This window comes from Simochromis diagramma, unplaced genomic scaffold (assembly GCF_900408965.1).
Source record: "Simochromis diagramma unplaced genomic scaffold, fSimDia1.1 OVJJ01000361.1, whole genome shotgun sequence".
Classification (NCBI taxonomy): Eukaryota; Metazoa; Chordata; class Actinopteri; order Cichliformes; family Cichlidae; genus Simochromis; species Simochromis diagramma.
In genome coordinates, this window is record NW_024386860.1 from 5605293 (window position 1) to 5624278 (window position 18986).

Genomic DNA, 18986 nt, shown 5'->3' on the forward strand with positions numbered 1-18986 from the left:
CCTCGCCTATCCTCTTGGTACCTGGATCCTGTGCAGAGCTGATCAGTATGAGCTGAGCTCTTGCTATTGGGGGTGTGTCTAGGGGTCTTTTTTTTTTTCTTTCCCCCTCCTTCTAAGAGAGGACTGCCATAGCATGTGAGTGTTACGGGGATTGCCTTGCGGCATTGGCTGAATAGGTGCGGGCTGTCATAGGGGTGTCATGTGCACCTTCCTGCTCACGTTGCAGGGGCAGCCCTATGTTGGGGCGGGGGGGGGGGGGACCCTTCCAACTACCACCCCTCTCAACACTCCTGTCCAAACAAGAACAAGCCATCCAAACACACACACCTAATGGCCGTCTGGCAGGGAGGGTGCTGCTTAGGGCAACAAGTTGCGTGTGTGTGTGTGTGTGTGTGTGTGTGTGTTATTAGGTGTCTGCAGTTCTAATAAAGGAAAGCAGTGTGTCCTTCACTGCCTCATCAGATGGCTTTGCTCTGCTTTGTCTGCCTTTCTGATTTCTGTCTATGTGTCTGTCGGTGTTGCGGTGGAGCTGGATGGCTCTTAGACTGTGGGTCATCTGGAGAAAGGCGCTTTCGGGATGGACCTCACTTGTACTTACGGACTATCTCTATGCAATGAGTGTGTTTGAGACTGAGAAACTTTAGATGTTTTTGTGGTGTTTTTGACCTGGTGTGAAGTGGGTATACAATAAGGCAGCGTGTGTGTGTGTTTGTGTTTGTGTTTGTGTATGTGTGTGTGACATTGCTGTTGCCCACGCCATTAGAAATGCTGGGGTGTCCAGCGAGATTATTTTTGGATCAGTGACAGCGTGTCAATGGCTGCAGATGCATCGCAAAGGAAGGCTCTGAGCTACCAACAGACCCTGGTAGGTCTTTCCCAATCTTCCTTTACTTGCCTGCCTGTATGCTGTCCTATCTTTAACTTCCAAAGGTTTCCCCTCGTTTCTCTTGTTCTGCCATCACACCTGCTTCTCTCTCATCTTTCCATCAATTCACCTGTCACTTCCTCTCTTCAAACCTTTTTTTTTAACCGTTCTTCATTCTTAATGATTTTTTTTTTTTTTTGGTCTAGCCTTCATTACTTCCCTCCTACGCCTACCTTTTCTACCCATCATGCTTCTCTGCTCCATCATACAAAGTCCTCCTCATGCTCTCCTACTAAATCAATAATCTTCATCTCTGCTCTCGTCCTCCCCCCACCCACCCCAACTCTGTCTTTTCTTCTCGAACAAGATTTATGCAACTTCATGTCAACTTTATTTCTGCAGCTCGGATAGACACGAACAGTCTGTACAATTTCTCACCGCCCACGCCTCAACCAGCTGAGTGAAGGCGATAAATGGAAAGTCATCCCTGGGAAAATGGAAAAAACCCTCGATCGTTTACATTTCTTTTGCGACTCATGTGCATCTTCTTTCTGATGCCTTGTAAAGTCATTGCTGTTTACATGTGGCGGTGGATATAAATACCTATATACAGGAAACCCGAGCAGACAGGTTAGATGTACGTGGTGAGATGAAGTCATGTCACTTTATCCTCCAGTTCATCTGTTTAAATGCTTATCCAGAATGATAGTCATTCCTCCCAGGAGCATCTCGAGATGTCTGGTGACATTTAGCCACTATTGACTCTTTTTTTTTTAGCATTTTTATTCTCTTCTCTGCTGTGGTCATAGATTACTAACAGCTTCAGCATGCTCTTTTCTGCAGAGCTGATTGTGAGTTTGAGACAAGACAATGAGCAATTGAGGCTGGAGCAGCTGGGCTGTGTATATTCATGTAACTGATCAAGTGCGGAGGAGCAACAGCAGTGTGTCAGTCCGTCCTTCTGCTCGTCTTCCTCTTCGCCTTTGAGAAGATGGACGATTGTCCAGAGCAAATCCCGAATCCCTGGTCCTCCTTCAGTCCCTTGGTGCTGCACAAGTCAGATATAAATAAGACAATTAATTAAATCACGCTGTTTACAAGCTTAATGTCTCTGTGAAGTCACACATCTCTCAGGTGTGAAAGCTGTGTCTGTGTGAGAGGAAATTAGAGCCTTGAAGGATCAGAGGATTTTATGTGCAGAGCTGTTAATAGATCGTCCTGATATAATTTGTTTATTGATCAGGAGAACTCTCCTGTGGTTAGTTTGGCTGCTTCACAGATTCACACCGGTGCCTTAAATTGAAGATGACTGTCTGTTTTTAGTGCTTGCAGTAAGTGTTGATGTTACGCCTGAGATTTGCTTTTAGATCACATATAACTGTTATTTCTTAATTCACAACAAGCCTTTCAATGATGTTCAAACAGCACTCGAGGGTCAGTTTTTGCTTTAGAGGATTGTGCGATGAATGAAGCCGTATTACAAAAAAAAGTAACTTTGCCCTCAGAAGGTTAATGTTTGGTTTCCATTCACTTACATGATTTGGTTCTTCACAAATTACACAAACTAGGTGACGAAAGATTTTAGTGGCACCAGTCGACTGATTTACACATTTTCATAACAAGCAAAAGTTTTCTGCTTTAATTCTAGGAAGAATATCTGTTGATGTTTCTCATGTGACCTCATGCGCAGATTACTCTCGAGCTATGTGCCATATTGGACCAAACACTGGTTGTCCTGGAAAAATGTGTTTTCCCCAACTGGTTGGCAGTGGTTTCTGGAGGTTCCTGGCACAAAAGTGTGCGGACTGACCAGAGCTTTTAGGAATAAAAGCAATTTTAAGCTGCTTCCTTATTCGCAATGATTCGCCAATACAGTTAGCATCAAGATAAAAAATTTTTTTTTAAAAAGGCAGTGAAGAGATCATGAGGATGTCTGGAAAGAAATGCTGTCCACCCTTCAATTTGGCCTCGGGCATGTCTTTATCCACACCTCATCAGGTGTAGTCAACAGTTTAGCCCAGGCAACACCAAAAGACTTGCACTGTCAGTCCAATGAGGGTAGAGAATATGGAGAAGTTTAAAAATACCAATATAATAATTAGAAAAGTTCAACTTTAGACAAAAGCTAATAAAAGATTTGAATTAATTTTGTTTCTTTTTTGTTTATCTGGTTTTCTGTGATATTTAATGACATTTAAGAGATAGATCTTTAAATTATCCACCCACAAAGATTAATGCTCACTGGCCTTGCAGAGTAGTGTTTATTAATTTAAAATCACACAACTGTTGGTGACTCTTCACTTTCCCAAAGAGGAAGCTCCCTCTGTAGACTCTCGTCACACTGACAGACGTTTCCACAGTGACGAGAGCAAATCGCTGCTTGTGAAGATGTACACACACACACACACACACACACACACACACACACACACACACACACACACACACACACACACACACACACACACACAAAAAAAAAAACACAGTGTATATTTGTGCCTGCTTTTTACATCTGGTTGTGTGTAACAGTTGATGTGATGGATGAGGTTAAAAGCGAGGTTGTGTGAGGAGACGAGTCTCAATCTGTGAGAATGTCAACAGCAGTGAAATAGATCCCATAAGTCTCAAATGTTACAGGCTACTAAAAGGGATAACGTTCACCTGCCAAATGTCCCGTGGGCTGGAATGACTGCAATGTAGACGATTAAGCCATTAAATTTCATACGATAATGCGGACACGTTTTTTCAATTACAGGGGTAGTTCTAATGTAATAATTAAACAGTTGGATGTTACTTCCATAGCATAAAGGTGAAATGTCACATTGCTAAATAGTGTCAATAGCTTGTTATTGTTTTGTGTAAAGGTTAAAGCCTTCCATCTGTCTGTTCAACAAGCCTCCTGGGAGAGATGGCCCGAAAGAGAGGCAAACAGCGTCAGAGAGAGAGGCAGAGGGAGAACTGGGGAGAAGTGTGTCAGTGAACGTTGGATCACACTGCTGCTAAATTTATCGACGAGTAAGGTTTCACCTCAGGGGTGGGGGGGTTGGATGGACGTGGACAAGGGTTGGTGAACGGGAAAGTTTGAGGGTGAAGAGTGAAGCAGAAAGGTGAAAGGTCTCCAAAGAGTCCAGATGCAGGAGAGACCGCTTGGAAAAATAGACAAAAAAGTAACTTTTTGTGTCTCTGAAATTCATAAACGCAGATTTCTGATCTGTAACGGTACCTTTACGGATGTGTGAAAGTGGAAAATCATAAAACATTGTGTTGCTTATGGAGAGTGGAGCCAAAATCACAAGAAATAGAACATTTAATACTGCTGGTGACTGAAAAATATGAAAGCTTGTTGCCACCACTGGATTGTTTAAATTTTTTTTTTTTAATGTTGAAATTTTACTACAACTTTGAGTTAATTACTCTGAATTTCAAGATGCATAACTTGAGCTTTTCAGATAAACCCAAAAACAAACTTCCATAAAATGGACTTGTGGGAATTTGGTACTTAAACGCTTTCTGTCTAATAAATGAATACATTTCTATTAATATATCAGTTTTAAAAGAAACCCATTGTACTTTTTTCCAACTTTGTATTTTTAATTTCAGATTCAGGGTAGCTTTGCATAATTCAGTCACAATAAGCCTTGATTAACTCATACCGGACTTTGATGTCGCTCCAGTGTTCAACTATTGTCTGAAATAAGCTGTTTTAGCCCCTTTTACTCCTCTGTTTAAGGGATTTTATGGAAATCCACTCTACTTCATAGCCAAGAGTAGAAAATAACCCCCGAAACCAAGCTTTTTGAATATTTTGAACTCTGACCCTTTGGTTCACAGTGATTGCTTGGACATATGTTGATCTGACAACAGGAAACTTCAGCCATATATGAACATCTGCAAAAAAAACCTCATTACAGGTCCCCTTTAAAAATCACAAATGTAGATTTGTTAGACTGCCCAGAAGAGAACAAATGTAAACAAATAATAAATGTTAAACAATGAATCAAACTGATATCAAAGGGGGCGGGATTAAGGATTTAAGCCACAGTCAGACTATGTCAAAGTGTCAGTCCACCACGTCTCTTCTTTCCACTAATTTCCTCTCTAATAAGGAATAAAATACCCAAAATACTGAGTGATACCTGAAATATTTACCTCAGGAAAAAGAAGGCCATCCATTACACTCACAGCGGCTTAACATTTTTTCAGACTGATGTGCATTAGTTCTCTATTAAAAATCTGCTTTCATCTGTCTTTTTTTGGGACATGCTTGTGCAAAGAAGAGTGGTTGGATTCTGTCTTCTAGTACACATGAAGTGAAATATTTCTTACAAACAGGTAAAATAATAACTACTAATAAAAGTGCAGGGCTAACTGTAGTTGCTGGTGATGATAGGGGATCCTATACTACCACAGTTCAAGTTACATACAACCCGACAGCCCTCCAAACGGACTGACATTTCTTGTTTTTGCCAGATCTCAAGAACATTACAAACTGCTTCCTGCTGGGATCATAAATCATCAGCTCCCCAAAATAGAAGCCGACTGATATCCATGGCTTATCGCGGCTATACTGGCATCACAGTTCATATCTGTGCAATATGTGTACAAAAACGCTTATGCTTCTCCAAACAGAAGAGAAAAGAAAACCATAACTTGGGGTAATTTAGATAGTGTGTTTCCAAAGGCATTGTTTACGATACTATCAGCACCTTCTACAGCACATGTGGCAGAACATGCATCACAGCAGCACATATGCAACAAAGTCAAGAGGTGTCTTCACAGTAAGCTATTAACTAATCTGTGAAGTGCATTGCTGGAGCAAACACATAAACACAAACTAATCCAGAATAACAATTATAGAGTTTATAAATCCATAAAATCGACATGTCAACCTCAAAAATCCAAAATCAGACTGCCTCTTCCCCAAATGGCACATAAACCACGTGAGAATTTCTGGGTCAGAACAGAACACCAGACTGACCCATTTTAAGTACCAGAGTTGGGAAAACAGAAGCTGAGGTCATCAACTTAAACCAAAGAAATCGCTTTGAGTTTGTAATGAACATTTTATAGAAGATTAAAATGTTTTATAGGCTGTATTTTATAATTAAAGGAAGCTAATTTGTGCTTTTACAGTAAGGTTTACTGTGTGTAAAGTCTCACATCATGTTTTTATGTAACTTAAGCATTAATTAATGGCACCAAAAAAGGCTTCTGTGTACAGAAACAGAGGAATAAAAACATGATATGGCACATTGTACTGGAGCTCAGCCAGGCTTTAGTGAAGCATGCCATTCATGCTGAAGGCACTTGAAGAGCAGTGCAGCATTATCCATACACAATGTTAATATATTTATGGTCCTCTCTCAGTCAGCAGGTATTATTTTCATGCCTTGAGCTTGCATCCTGCCTGCTGGGTATCATTTATGATCTTGCTGCTGGAATCTGCCAGATTGGCTGCATGACTGGGAATCTACCCTGCTGAATTAAGAGCTGCTGACAATTTATTGTCAAGCTTCAAGTGTCTGTATTAACCTCTGCTGCTTTCCCTTTTTAGTGTGTGTGTGCGCGCACACTCACCTAAGAGTCACTACACTCTTTCACTGTATGGAAGCAGGTAGCAGGTACGGTGTCCCTCACACTGGCAAAGACAGGGAAGGACAGTTGTAAGACAGATATTCAGAGAAGGCATTACTGAGTGTTGGACACAAGCAAGACAGTGAGCAGGAGGAAGAGCTGAGAAGATGAGGGAGCGCATCAATACTTTTCAGACAGGTCTGAATATCGATCAGTTTCTGGTAAGGCTTACTATTTCCTCCCTAAATAATGAACTGCTTTTGCAAGATGAAATGCATGTATGCAAAAGTAATTGAATTCTAGCTTCCGTTTTCTTTTCGCCGACTTTAAATTTCATGTTGTGCCTTTAATTATTGAACATGATCCAGGTTTAGATAGGATTTAATGGCCTCACTGGTTTTATTTTTCTGAATTTCTTGGTGGTAACATGAAGTGTGGTCTCGCATGTAAGACACAGTTTTTTGGCTGCCTCGATTTGCCTTAATTAGAAAATGACAGCTTGAACAGTGTTTGGATGAGGCATGGAATTGTTATTGTGCTGGCTAATTAGTGTATGCATATGGAGACACTGGTGGAAGCGTGTGTGATAGCTGGGATTTGTGTGTGTGTGTGTGTGTGTGTGTGTGTGTGTGTGTGCGTGTGCGTGTGCGTGTGTGTGTGTGTGTGTGTGTGTGTGTGTGTGTGTGTGTAAGGGGGGTAATCTGCTGATCTGTCCATCAGTGAGCAGGTCAGGTTTTATCATTAACCTTGTGCTACAGGACAGGGCTATATTGTTGTAAGGCTTCACCACACACACACACACACACACACACACACACACACACACACACACACACACACACACACACACACACACACACACACACACACACACAAATAACTTAATAAACACACATAATGTTCATTTAAGACACAAACACAGACTCTGTGCGCTGAGAAACCTGCACAAACACACACAGATATTTATGAATATGCAGTGCTCCCTCACAAGGGACACAGGAATATGCTTGTATTTTTTAATTAACTCTCAATGTCACACTGCCCTTCAACCTCTGCATCTATCAGCAGCTCTCACTGTGACTGAACCTCTCTCTCTCCATGTCTCTCTCTCTCTCTCTTTCTCTCTGCAAACCTGTTTGTTTTGTTTACACTTGAAGCTTCTTTTATTTTACAATATTTAATATCTTGTTCGAGCCAACTCGTACAGAACAGATCCATGAACAAATTAAAAGCTCGTGACTGCTCATCGGCGTAATTTGAATACAGGCTTTTAGTCTTAACAAACCCGAGGGAGTGATGTTTTACATTTTTCCGATTTCCTTCATCCCGTGAGACTTGCAGTAAGAACAACAGTAGAAGCTCGGGTTCTTGCCAGAAATTAATAACGAGATGTGTCAGGACCGTACAGTAACGCCTGGCTACGTCCGTGTGTCCGCGGAGATTAACGTGAAAAAACACAAGGAGAGCTACGCAGGAATCTCATGGAGAGTAAACAAGTGTGGGAAAAGGAGGAAGAGGAGTTTGGAGAGGTGGGGATATGTCCTTGTGTTCTTGACTTGGAGTGGGAAGGTCATTCCACGTTTGGGAGCCAAACAATGGCAACAGAAAATGTGCAAAAAGTATGTGAAAGTTGGACAAACTGTGGTTACTGATGATGATTGATTGTGAGATTCGGTGTGTAATGAACATGCAAGGTTACGCGAAACAGTGTAAACATAAGGCTGAGGGATGAAAACAGCAAAGTCACCTGACATTAATAAATCGCGGCTTTCAGTGTCTTTCTCACGCTGTCAGTCGACATTGTTGTCTTGCTGAGACGTGCTTGCTCTCACCTTTTATTTGTCTTTATGTCTCACCATTTCACAGTCAGGTGACTTTCTGACAATGCAGGAGCTGCGGCTCAGTTTGTGACAGAAATATTAAAAGCCCAAAGTGACATCGTGAATTTCTCTTTCTTAATAGTCCAAAAATGCCCAAATATGACATCTTTGAATAAACATTTCACACTTGTTGAATTTGTTTTTGATTGTGACATGAAGACAAATGCAAAAACCCCAAACTAAGATAAAACACAAAGATAAAGAGATTGAAACAACAAAGATTTTAGACTTTTTGAGATTTTGAGCAAACAAGTAAAACTCAGCAGAAGAAGGAGGTGCATCCACTGCACTATGTGGATGATATAAAACTTAATTAATTAATTAAATAATTAATAGCAGCAATCACTGATTTATCCCTTTGATCAATCTGTTGATCTTGAATGAGAGGTCAGAGGTCAAATGTGACATGATATTTTAAATCCTTACACAGTACTTTCTATATGTTGACAATAAACACCACACTTTTAAGAATTTTGACCAATAAATCATCAAGTTGACCTTGAAGACTTTGGTGAATGTAAGCCAAATGTTAATGGATCCCCTCTGCACCCCTACAAAGTTTTATCAGAATTCATTAAACTCTTTTCGAGCTCTCGTGTTTACAGGCAGAATGACACACACACACATACAAACGTTGCCAGAAACACAACCTCTTTAGTGAAAGTGATAAGACCAGTAAAATTATACTTAAGTGGGATTTGGCTGAGTAATAATTCCAGTTAATTAAAAATAATTACTTTAAAACAGGAGGAATATGTTAAGATATTTACTTTTAAAGATTATATTGACACAACATGAGATTTGTAATTCGTTTGAGGTTCACAGTGTGGTAGTGAAAAAAAAAAAATCTTATCAGACATCTGAAGGTCACTCGACTCATTTTGAGGCTCCATCAGCAGCTTCAAGGCAACCTGAATCTCATTTGAACTGAGGGAAAGTGTAGAATAAAAAAATGTCTAACCATGTTAAATGGGTCCCAGGCTCAATCTGGGAGTGGGTTGGGTATTACCTTTTAAACAATGGTCGTGATCTGTCAGCTGTGTTCATACGCAACACACCTATTCAACAAGGATAGACACTAGGAAGAAGAAGAAGCTTGAAAGACATCATCAACTGTGCTGCAGTTATTTTTCTCTTTTCCTTGAGGCAGGGCATGAGAGGTCACATTTTTCCCCCTCTCTCTGTGAACAGTGCACAGGTTCCTGTTGTTTCTGTCCCTGGTTTTGATGGTGTCTGGTGCCAGCGGCTGTTTGATGATGTTGATGGATTAGGGCTTTGGTGCTAATGTGTAGTGCAGTGGTGAACTTGCGTGCAGTGCAGGACACAGAGACAGAACAGAGACAGAGCTGCTGCAGCATCATGCAACAGACAGGTGATGAGAACCAGGTAAAGACATGAGGACCGAAGGCTGTAGCTCGTCAGAGGTTGATTCTTTTTTCTGTTTTCTCTGCCATGACTTAATTACACAGCCCTCTGCTGTCTTTCTCTAATCTTCAAAATTCACTTTGGATCATATGCATGCACTGAATTTGAATCTCTATTTCTTTTCGTACTTCTCTTTTCCAACATTTTACCGATTGATCATTTTACTGATTTGTGTACTTTGACATATAAAATCAAGAAACCTGTATTGTAAAACCATATTGTTAAATATTTGCTGTTTTTTTAATAAGCGTATGAAAATACGGCTTGTTTACCTGCCCTGTTCTTCCATACAGCGGAAGATGACAGAGGTCACTGTTATTTGTGTGATACATTTGCAGGCGGTGAAATTAGAAAGTAATCAGCAGTGACCTCTGTGATCTTTTGCTAGACTGAAGAACTGTAAAAGTATGTGAGTCCTTGTTGCCTTTAAAGCAGCAAAATGTGAAGGTAAACTGGTTTGCCCCGAAATCAAAACATGTTTTTTCACATTAGAACATTTTTATTCGTTTGTATTGCAGACAAAAAACAATCACAAACAGCTCACTGACGGATTCATTCCTCATTTTTAAGGTTGTAGACAAAGAAAGGAAAATAAGATATGTCAGTGTCATGAGTGGAGACCGTTTTATCTTTACTTGCAGCAGAAAATTCTTCAGTACGATATCTTTTTAGCACAGCTCTATTTTCTTGTCATATGTTTTATTTCTTTTACTTAATCCCCTTACCTAGGTTGTTTCCATCGTCAGAATAACAAAACTCTAACAACAAACATGGAGGGTTTTTTTCTTTGTTAATTATTTATTCAGTAAATTTGAACAAATTTATAAACAATAATCTAACATTTCATAATATATTATCTTAGTGCATAACCATCTGAGTCCTCTTCAGTCCTGCATTTCTCCCACACTTTCATGTAAAAAGGTGCCTCCTTTAGATTTCAGCAACAAAATCATCCTCTCTGTTATAAAGATCTCCCTCACTATGTTAATCCATTGTTCACAACTTGGACAGACATTTGTGTGAAATTAAATTAAATTCTGTATTTAAAAAAGTGATAGGAAAAGATCTTCCTATGTGCTTACACATAGACTCGCTGGCCACTTCATTAGATACACCTTGCTAGTACTGGTTGGAAACCTTTTTGCCTTCAGAAACGCTTTAATTATTCATTTCAGACACAGATTCAAGTGTTGGAAACATTCCTTCCTTGACATGAGAGCAACACACTAGCTGCAGATTTATTGGCTGCACATCCATGATGTGAATCTCTAATTCCACCACATCCCTAAGTTGCTCTATTGGACTGAGTTCTGGTGACTGTGGAAGCCTTTGAGTTCACTGTGGACTACAGTGAACTCAACGTCAGGCTCAAGAAATCAGTTTGAGATGATTTTAGCTTTGTGCTTTGTTTTGCTAGAAGCAGCCATTAGAAGACATTCAGGTAGGCTAGAACATTTAAATTGTTAAAGAAGCCAAAATGTGCCAAGAAAGGATCCCCCAGACCATTACACCATCACCAGCACCTGAAGGTGTTGAAAATTCTGACCAAATTCTGACCCCACCATCTGACTGTTGCATTAGAAATCTCATCGCCAAAGTGTTTCCTCTGTTGTCCAGTTATGATGAACCCGTACTGTAGCCTCCTTTTTTTGTTCTGACAGCAGTGACACATTTTGATTCAAAGGCTTCATGACTCAGATGGTCTAACAGTTCAGATTCTTGATCATACCTGAAGGATAGAGAGTTTTATGTTTCCTTAAGAGTCTGTCCTCAGTCCATTACTCTTTAAAATTTAAGCGTCTGGACTTCTTTAAGTTGCTTGAAGTTGCTTGAAGACATTTCACCTCTCATCCAAGAAGCTTCTTCAGTTCTAAGGTCAAATGGTGGAGAGTCCCAGATTTAAACCTAGTGGGAGTTTCCCCCCACAGAGGGACAAAAGGACCCCCTGATGATCCTCTAATTGCCTGAGCCAAGGTGTGAAATTGGGTTTGGGTCCCAATCAGCCAGAACTGAAGAAGCTTCTCAGATGAGAGGTGAAACGTCTTCAAGCAACTTAAAGAAGTCCAGACGCTTTTCTTTGAAAGCTCCTTTGACTACGATGACCTGGATGACTGAGAACCTTCACAGACTTTAAAATTTACATTCTCCCAGTTGGTACTGTCATAACGAATCATAATATATCCTACCACTCTTATGCAGATGATATACAGTTGTACCTATCAGTTTCCTCTGAAGATCTGACCTCTGTTTATTAGCTAATGAGCTGCATTAATGACATCAACTGCTGGTTGTCTTGAAACTTTTTAGAACTGAACAGAGACAAGACAGAAATATTGTTGTTGGTCCAAAAAGTCAGAGACTAACAGTCTGTTTGATCTTAAATGGTAATCTCATGTGTTCACAAAGCTCCTCTGCACACTCCACCTCTCTGTTTTGCTTCTTTAGCTGAGAGTGCTTTCAGTTCCTGTAGTCCTGTTCCAAGCTTTCTGCTGACCTGAGATCAGTTACATCTGTGCCAACATTCAAAAAACAGACTCAAGACCCTTTTGTTCACACAGGTCTACACCTGTGTTTTTTAATGTTTTATTTTGCTGTTTTCATTGTCTTGAGGCACTGTAAACCTAAATGGAGTTTTGTATTTTTATCTTTTGTGCTACTGAGTTTACATATAATGAATTAAATGTATTATATAAATAATACATTGCCCGTGCCGCTGAACAGGTGTGTCTAATAAAGTGTCCAGTGGGTGTATGCAGATAGAAACAAGACGGTACCTTCAGTTGCTGTCAAAAAACATAACCTTTGGAAGAAATAATCGCAGCAGAACTCAGGAGAAGTTTTCCGTTGCAAAAACTTTCATCAGTTTCCATCTTCACATCACACAGAAAAACTTGTATGTAACTTACTTTAAATATAAGTTTTCCCGCGTGATGCAAACTCTTGCAACCCGATTTGAGGAGGTAATATTCAACCAGCTCTTTGCATATTAACAAATAACTGACAATACTTTGTTTCTCCTGCTGTTAGCTCAGGTTTTACGGGGCTGAAGGACAGGAGTATTAAGCTGTTAGTGATGCAGCATTGTTCTGAATAACAGTTTGTGGTTTGTGGTGTTTAGTGAGATTTAAAATAACCTCCTAGACGATTTAGAGGCATCAAAGGTTTTCAAAAGCCTCCAGCAGTAACTGCTTGGCCACCTGCTATGTGGTATATTCATGTATTAATTATAAACTTCTATATCAGTCACGTTGTCATGTGGTTGTAGTGAGTCATGTATTGCAGTGGACTGGTTATGTGAGGCTGTTTTTTGTGTGCACTTGAACTGGAGAAAAATGAACTTGCGCTCTGTAGACGTAAAGACTTTTAGAGAAGATGAGATTGTGGATTTTTGTCTCACCTTTCTTTCATTTCACCAGCACATAATTATGTGCAGTTAGCCGAGCTTTCGTCCTAGTTGGGCCTCATGGTTGGATGTGGCCGCTCTCCTTTCCTGTGTGAACATGAGACAGAAATGTGTGGCAGCCAGCTCTCTGTATGATTCAGTTTCTTGCTTTGCTGTGTGGTGGGATGCATGTGATCTGTAGGTTTCCGTTGCACACACCATAGCTGCATCCGGATCTGCAGTATTTTACAGCTTCTACAGTTTTAACGAGTCCGGTGCAAGCTGACCGAATGTATGTGTGTGTGTGTTTGACAGCATGTGTGTAGGTGTCTGTGTAGTCATAGGTGTAAAGTGCACACGCAGTCGGAAGTGGAACGTGTGGAATGTCCTCTCTTTCCGAATATCTTCCTCTGGCTTTTTTCCAGACCCTTCCTTTGCTCAGGGCGGGGATTTTCCAATCTCTATGCCCATTTTGTCTATTTCTGTCTGTCAGGCTATTCAGGTTGGTGTGTATCCCTTACATACACGCCACACATTCCCCATCTCTTTCTCGTTATCTCAAGACTCTTCACACTAGATCCAGTTTTATCCTTCTTCCAAGTCTCAGTTGTCAGAGGTATTTCGCCTGTTTTTCGTTCTCTCCCTCCTCTCCATTCTAGCGTGTTGTTTCTCTTCTGTGCAGCCCAAGAAACACATGATTTCTCGACTGGGTGCTTTTCGTTTCATAGTGATTGCCAGTGTGTCCCCTTGGTTACAGCTCTACGGAGAGTACAGGGAGCAGCTGGGAAACTTCGCCCGACGGGAGGCTGCCCGTTTACTGACAGAGAGACAATGGAGAAGACAGGCAGGGGACAATACCGCAGCCGCAGGCCGCAAAGGCCACGGCCGGCGGCATCATCATCAGCACCCTGTGACCCTGGAGTCGCATCACAGCCATGCCTCCTCCACCAAGAAGCCTCGTCCCTACTCCAAATGCCAAGGTGACCAGCATGTGGTTATGAAAATGGAAATGGAAACATTTGGCTGCTTTGCCACTTCCACACACTTTGTTGTTTTATTACATGACTTTTCAAAGAGTGAAGCTTTGCATTTGTCTAATGGTTTCAATTTCTGGTTACTTTGCACATTATGATTTTACATGCAACATGATGAGCTCATAAAATATGAGGTAGCACGGTAGTTTAATCAGGCTACACGAGGCACTTAGACTTAATACCACTTGAACTTAAGGGCTACTGCGAAGGGGTATCTAAATGTAACCTACCCAGAGTTATAAAAAGAAAATCTCTAAAGGTGCAAGACTCAAAACATTTACCCAAATCTTAAGGTATAGAAGATATTTTGTAGCTCTAATTTTGAATTTTGACTTTTTTGTTTTTGGAGGCTATAAATGCAGATGATTATGACATAAGAGGGACTTTAGAGTAAGCACTTGAAGGAGTTGTGCTCAGTATTGTGAACATGTGCACAGAGTTGAACTGTTGGTGTGTATTTATGTTGACATGGTGTCAGGGAGGTTGAGTCTCCTCTCTGACCTTCTTGCTGCTGTTTTAGGTTTTGCTGTAATGTCTATTTTGACTTTAATACATTTTGAGTGACTGCAGCCGAGTTGTTTTAAACTGACCTAGAGGGCCCCTCAAATCAGGATCCTCATCGTCATTGTTTCAGCCAATTCCAATGATTTTAAGAAGGAAAATAAATATGCAGTTTGTATCAAGCGGGAGTTAGTGCAGGGAATATTGAGATTCTTATATTATAGGAGTGTCACCTCTATCTGTGTAAATAATTACACTGTTTTGACTTTGTGATCTTTCATGTTGTAGTCCATGCATTTGTTGACTATTTGACTGAGTTCATCTGTACTTATCAGTCTACATTTACTTTATTTACTGCATCTGTTTCATCCATGATCTCACTAAGTGACTCCCTGACTCTTTGATTTTATCTCTCTGTCCCAGATTGTTTGGCTCGTGTGCGGCGCTACATAGTGACAAAAATGGGAGAGGACTGGATTTTCCTGGTTCTTCTGGGACTGACTATGGCTCTAGTTAGCTGGAGTATGGACTATGCTAGTGCCAAGAGCCTGCAAGGTAGAGCTGTCATGGAGATTATTGCCATTTCAAATCTTCAGTTTTTCTCTGCACTGCTCCTTTGTTTAATGTGCCTTTTTTTGCTGTTCTTGTTTCTTTCTGTTTCTACTGTTATTCTGTGTTGCAGCCTATAAATGGGTGCATGGGGAGCTTAAGGGCAATGTACCGCTCCAGTACCTCGCCTGGGTTACGTATCCCATGATCCTTGTCATGTTCGCCTCGCTCTTCTGTCACCTGGTTTCCCCGCAGGCCATCGGTAAGCCCTCCATCACCTGTCAGCCTCTATTATCCTCTCTCATTATATTTCCTCCTGTATTTGCTTCTTTTTTCTCATTTTGTCTATTGTAAAGTACTGACATTATAACTTCACTCTCTCTTTTTTAAATACAGGTTCTGGTATCCCTGAGCTGAAAACCATCCTGAGAGGTGTAGTCTTAAAAGAATATCTGACCCTTAAAGCCTTCATAGCTAAAGTTATCGGCCTAACCGCTGGCCTGGGCAGTGGGATGCCTGTGGGCAAAGAGGTAAACCCCCGTGTTAGGCAACATTACTTTAAAAACTATCGTGTTACATTACAAGATCAGTTGTGTTACAGTGTTTCCGACTGAGGAAACTCTTTAGAGTAGATCAGCCTCTACCGCTCTACTTCTGACTATGTTAACTTTGACTCATTTCAAAGCAAGTTGGTACTGGCAGCATTTCCTCCACCATAAAACAGGAACAAGCTTATTCATTTCCCTCAGAGTGACAGGTTTAGCACCAGCATCATTCATCTGCTCAGTTTGCTTCACTACCAGTGTTTTAGCTTACAGATGTTTTTTAAAAATATGACATAGAGCTCCTTGGCAGCTCAAATACACTCAATGATAATAATTCAAATACCTCAGCAATGTAACATCCACCCTGTCTGTCGTCGCAAAAGCTGATCTTAATATTTGCACTCACCACAGGTTCTGCTGGATAATAGTGTGTAAGGCATAAACCTGATTTATCTACTAATAGGAACCATGGGTGTTTACTGAGGTTAAGGAGCAAAAAGGGCCGTTTATCACAGACTTTTATACAACAGGGAACTTTTAAGAAACTTGTGCACTGGCTTCATTTTGCAGACCCAGGAGCTGCATCAGTCTACAGCACTAACACAACTGTAGGATTAGATACATTCCACTATGCATGCCAAGGATTCACAGGGATGTAGAAAATATTATTCTTTCCTCACTGCAAAGGAGAAGGAAAATGTGGTAATATGTTAATAATAACACATATTTAAAAAACAGCTTAATAAGCGATTGTTTGCAAAGCTAACAGGTTGTGTTACTACAGAGTAATCTGAGTACTCTAGCCCATTGCTTTGCATTGCATTAAATCCAGCACTGAAGCAAACACATATTTTCACCTCCTTACTACTTGTGCTTCTGTGTCTATCCCCACTCATTCAGCATCTTGTTCCACATCTTCAGTCCTTTTTCTGTCTCACTCTCCAACTGGGAGGGGGTAATAAATCATCTTCTGTCATGTTGTTCCTCTCGCCCTCTTCTCACGGGACTGAGGCAAATTACTCCAGTCCTCAGCAAAGAACCACATTCGTTTTCCTTATTACAGTAGCATGGAAAGTGTCACATCCAGTAATTACACAGTGATTTATCAGTTCTGATAAAATATGTCCCAGTTTAGACTCTCTGTTTTTACAGACAGCACTCTGTGTCTCTGTAGATAACATTACACGTCACTCATATCTGTGTCAGTAATGTCCTCCCATCACCCCCAGGGTCCCTTTGTCCACATTGCCAGCATCTGCGCCGCAGTGTTGAGTCGATTCATGTCCATCTTCTCTGGAGTCTACGAGGTAAGCTGAGCCCCTGACCAAAGCCGACTACATTACCCACAACCCCCCATCTCTTTACTGACCACAGTCAACATGCTGATTTAAATGAAGAATGCAGTTTTTTTGTAATAACTTATGGTGTTGCTGACATCTTTGTTGTAATTACAGGGTTCCCACTATTTTTCTCACTATTATTCTCATTATTTTTTAAAATCTGAAAAACAGAAAAAGTTCAGGTATTTCTAGATATTTACAATTATCTCATTTTAAATTTAGTGCCATTTATCTCAACATCCCTGAGAACCTTGCTTTGTTTCTTAAATGTTACCATAGCACCATGGTAGACGATGATTGGGAGAGCAGAACGCTGTAACTGTAATATCAACAGGTCAGTGTTGAGCATTCATATCAGGGTCCTTGAACTTGAACCCTTAATTATAGAATTTTAAATGAAGCCACTTTTGAGTCCCTGAAATTTGCTGAAAGAACTTTAACACTAATGAAAAAGTGGGAACCCCGTGGCTGTGTTCTGTCTCTGCCATCCAGCTCACGCCAGCCCCTCCCCGTTTCTCCCGTGTCTTTGTTTTGGTTCGCCCCCTCACGCCTCGTCTGTGTTTGTCTCACTGTATTAATAGTGTGACCGTTATGTCTGGCATGTGTATTAACAGTGACCTCCCTGTCTCCCTCTTTCCCTCCCCCCCCCTTCCCTCCCCTTGGCTTTCTCATTCATCTCTGCATTCACCCTTGACCTTTAACCCAGAATGGCTCCCATAACCAGGACCTGCTGGTGTGTGCGTGTGCTGTAGGAGTAGCAACTTGTTTCGGTGCCCCGATCGGAGGCAAGTCCCGCTCTGCTCGCTCGGCCTCAGGTCTACGGTCGGCTTTGACCTCATCAAGAAACATCAGTTACAATTAATTTGGAGGTTAAAACTGGCCTCACATCAGTGTGCTGCACTACTTGAAAGTGAACCAAACCACTATTCAAACATTTATATTTAGAATCAGTATCAATGCTACACCTGCAACAGATATTTTAAAGGTGCTGGCTCTTCATTTGCATACATTTTGTGCTACTGAAACATAGTGTGTTTTCACAAGGTTATAGTCTGACACAATCCACATTTAAACTCTAGAAAATATGAAAGCAAAATCACGGAAGAGCTGCTTTTCTTTTCTTTCTGACTGGACGTGATGCAAAGGTCAGGATAAGAAATACAAATTAACAGTCAGGGCCGAGGATGTAGAATAAAACAAATATGGAGTGCAGATCCACTTTGTTTTTGCTGACAACTGTGCAGATAATCAAATTGCCCTGTATGGATGTTTTGTATGGATGCCTCCTTAAATCATGAGGTGGCTTTTAAAGGGGGCACTTACTGTTCTGTCTTGTCTGTCATGAAAATATGACAGTATGATGTTCCTCAAACCTTTTGTTTGTACATGGTAGCAAATCAGAAAAATAGCTGCTTTAAAGGGAGGGGGATTGGAGCTAATGAGGTGTGTTTAGGAGCTGAGGGGCCAGCTAAATAAGATAAATAAGGATTGGTTTGCTCTCTCAGTCATGAAGATCTGCTCTAGTAGACTTCATTCATCCATCCATTTTTTTTTCCCACTTATCCAATTAAGGGTTGCAGGGAAGCTGGAGCCCATCCCAGTTGTTGCTGGTTGCAGCTGCTTCGAACCCCTAGTATTTCTGTTTGCTGTGAGGTGACAGTGCTACAAAACTGTGGCACCCCTCTGGCAGAGTACAATAATAAAAATATGGAGCGATAATAGGCTCCATTAAACACCACAAAAGTGACCAATGTCAGGTGAATATTGGATTTTGTAAATGTAGTTGGGATAACTGAATTTGAATCCCCGATGTTGATGTTGTTACGCATTTATCTGTGTATTATTGGAGAATCTTTACCTCATAATATAAAGTGCCCTGAGGCCCCATTTG

The 18986-nt window shown here is 40.8% G+C and overlaps 1 protein-coding gene across 1 annotated transcript in view; it reads left to right on the forward strand.

The window, feature by feature from the left end:
- Positions 1-295: 295 nt before the first annotated feature.
- The window catches only part of clcn1b (chloride channel, voltage-sensitive 1b), a 32640-nt gene continuing 13949 nt past the window's right edge, over positions 296-18986 (forward strand). Inside the window, exons 1-6 of the mRNA XM_040030023.1 lie at positions 296-865; positions 13884-14106; positions 15085-15216; positions 15344-15472; positions 15607-15740; positions 16985-17062. Of these exons, the coding sequence (XP_039885957.1) occupies positions 815-865; positions 13884-14106; positions 15085-15216; positions 15344-15472; positions 15607-15740; positions 16985-17062 (747 nt within the window). The 5' untranslated portion in view covers positions 296-814. The remainder of the gene's footprint in view (positions 866-13883; positions 14107-15084; positions 15217-15343; positions 15473-15606; positions 15741-16984; positions 17063-18986) is intronic.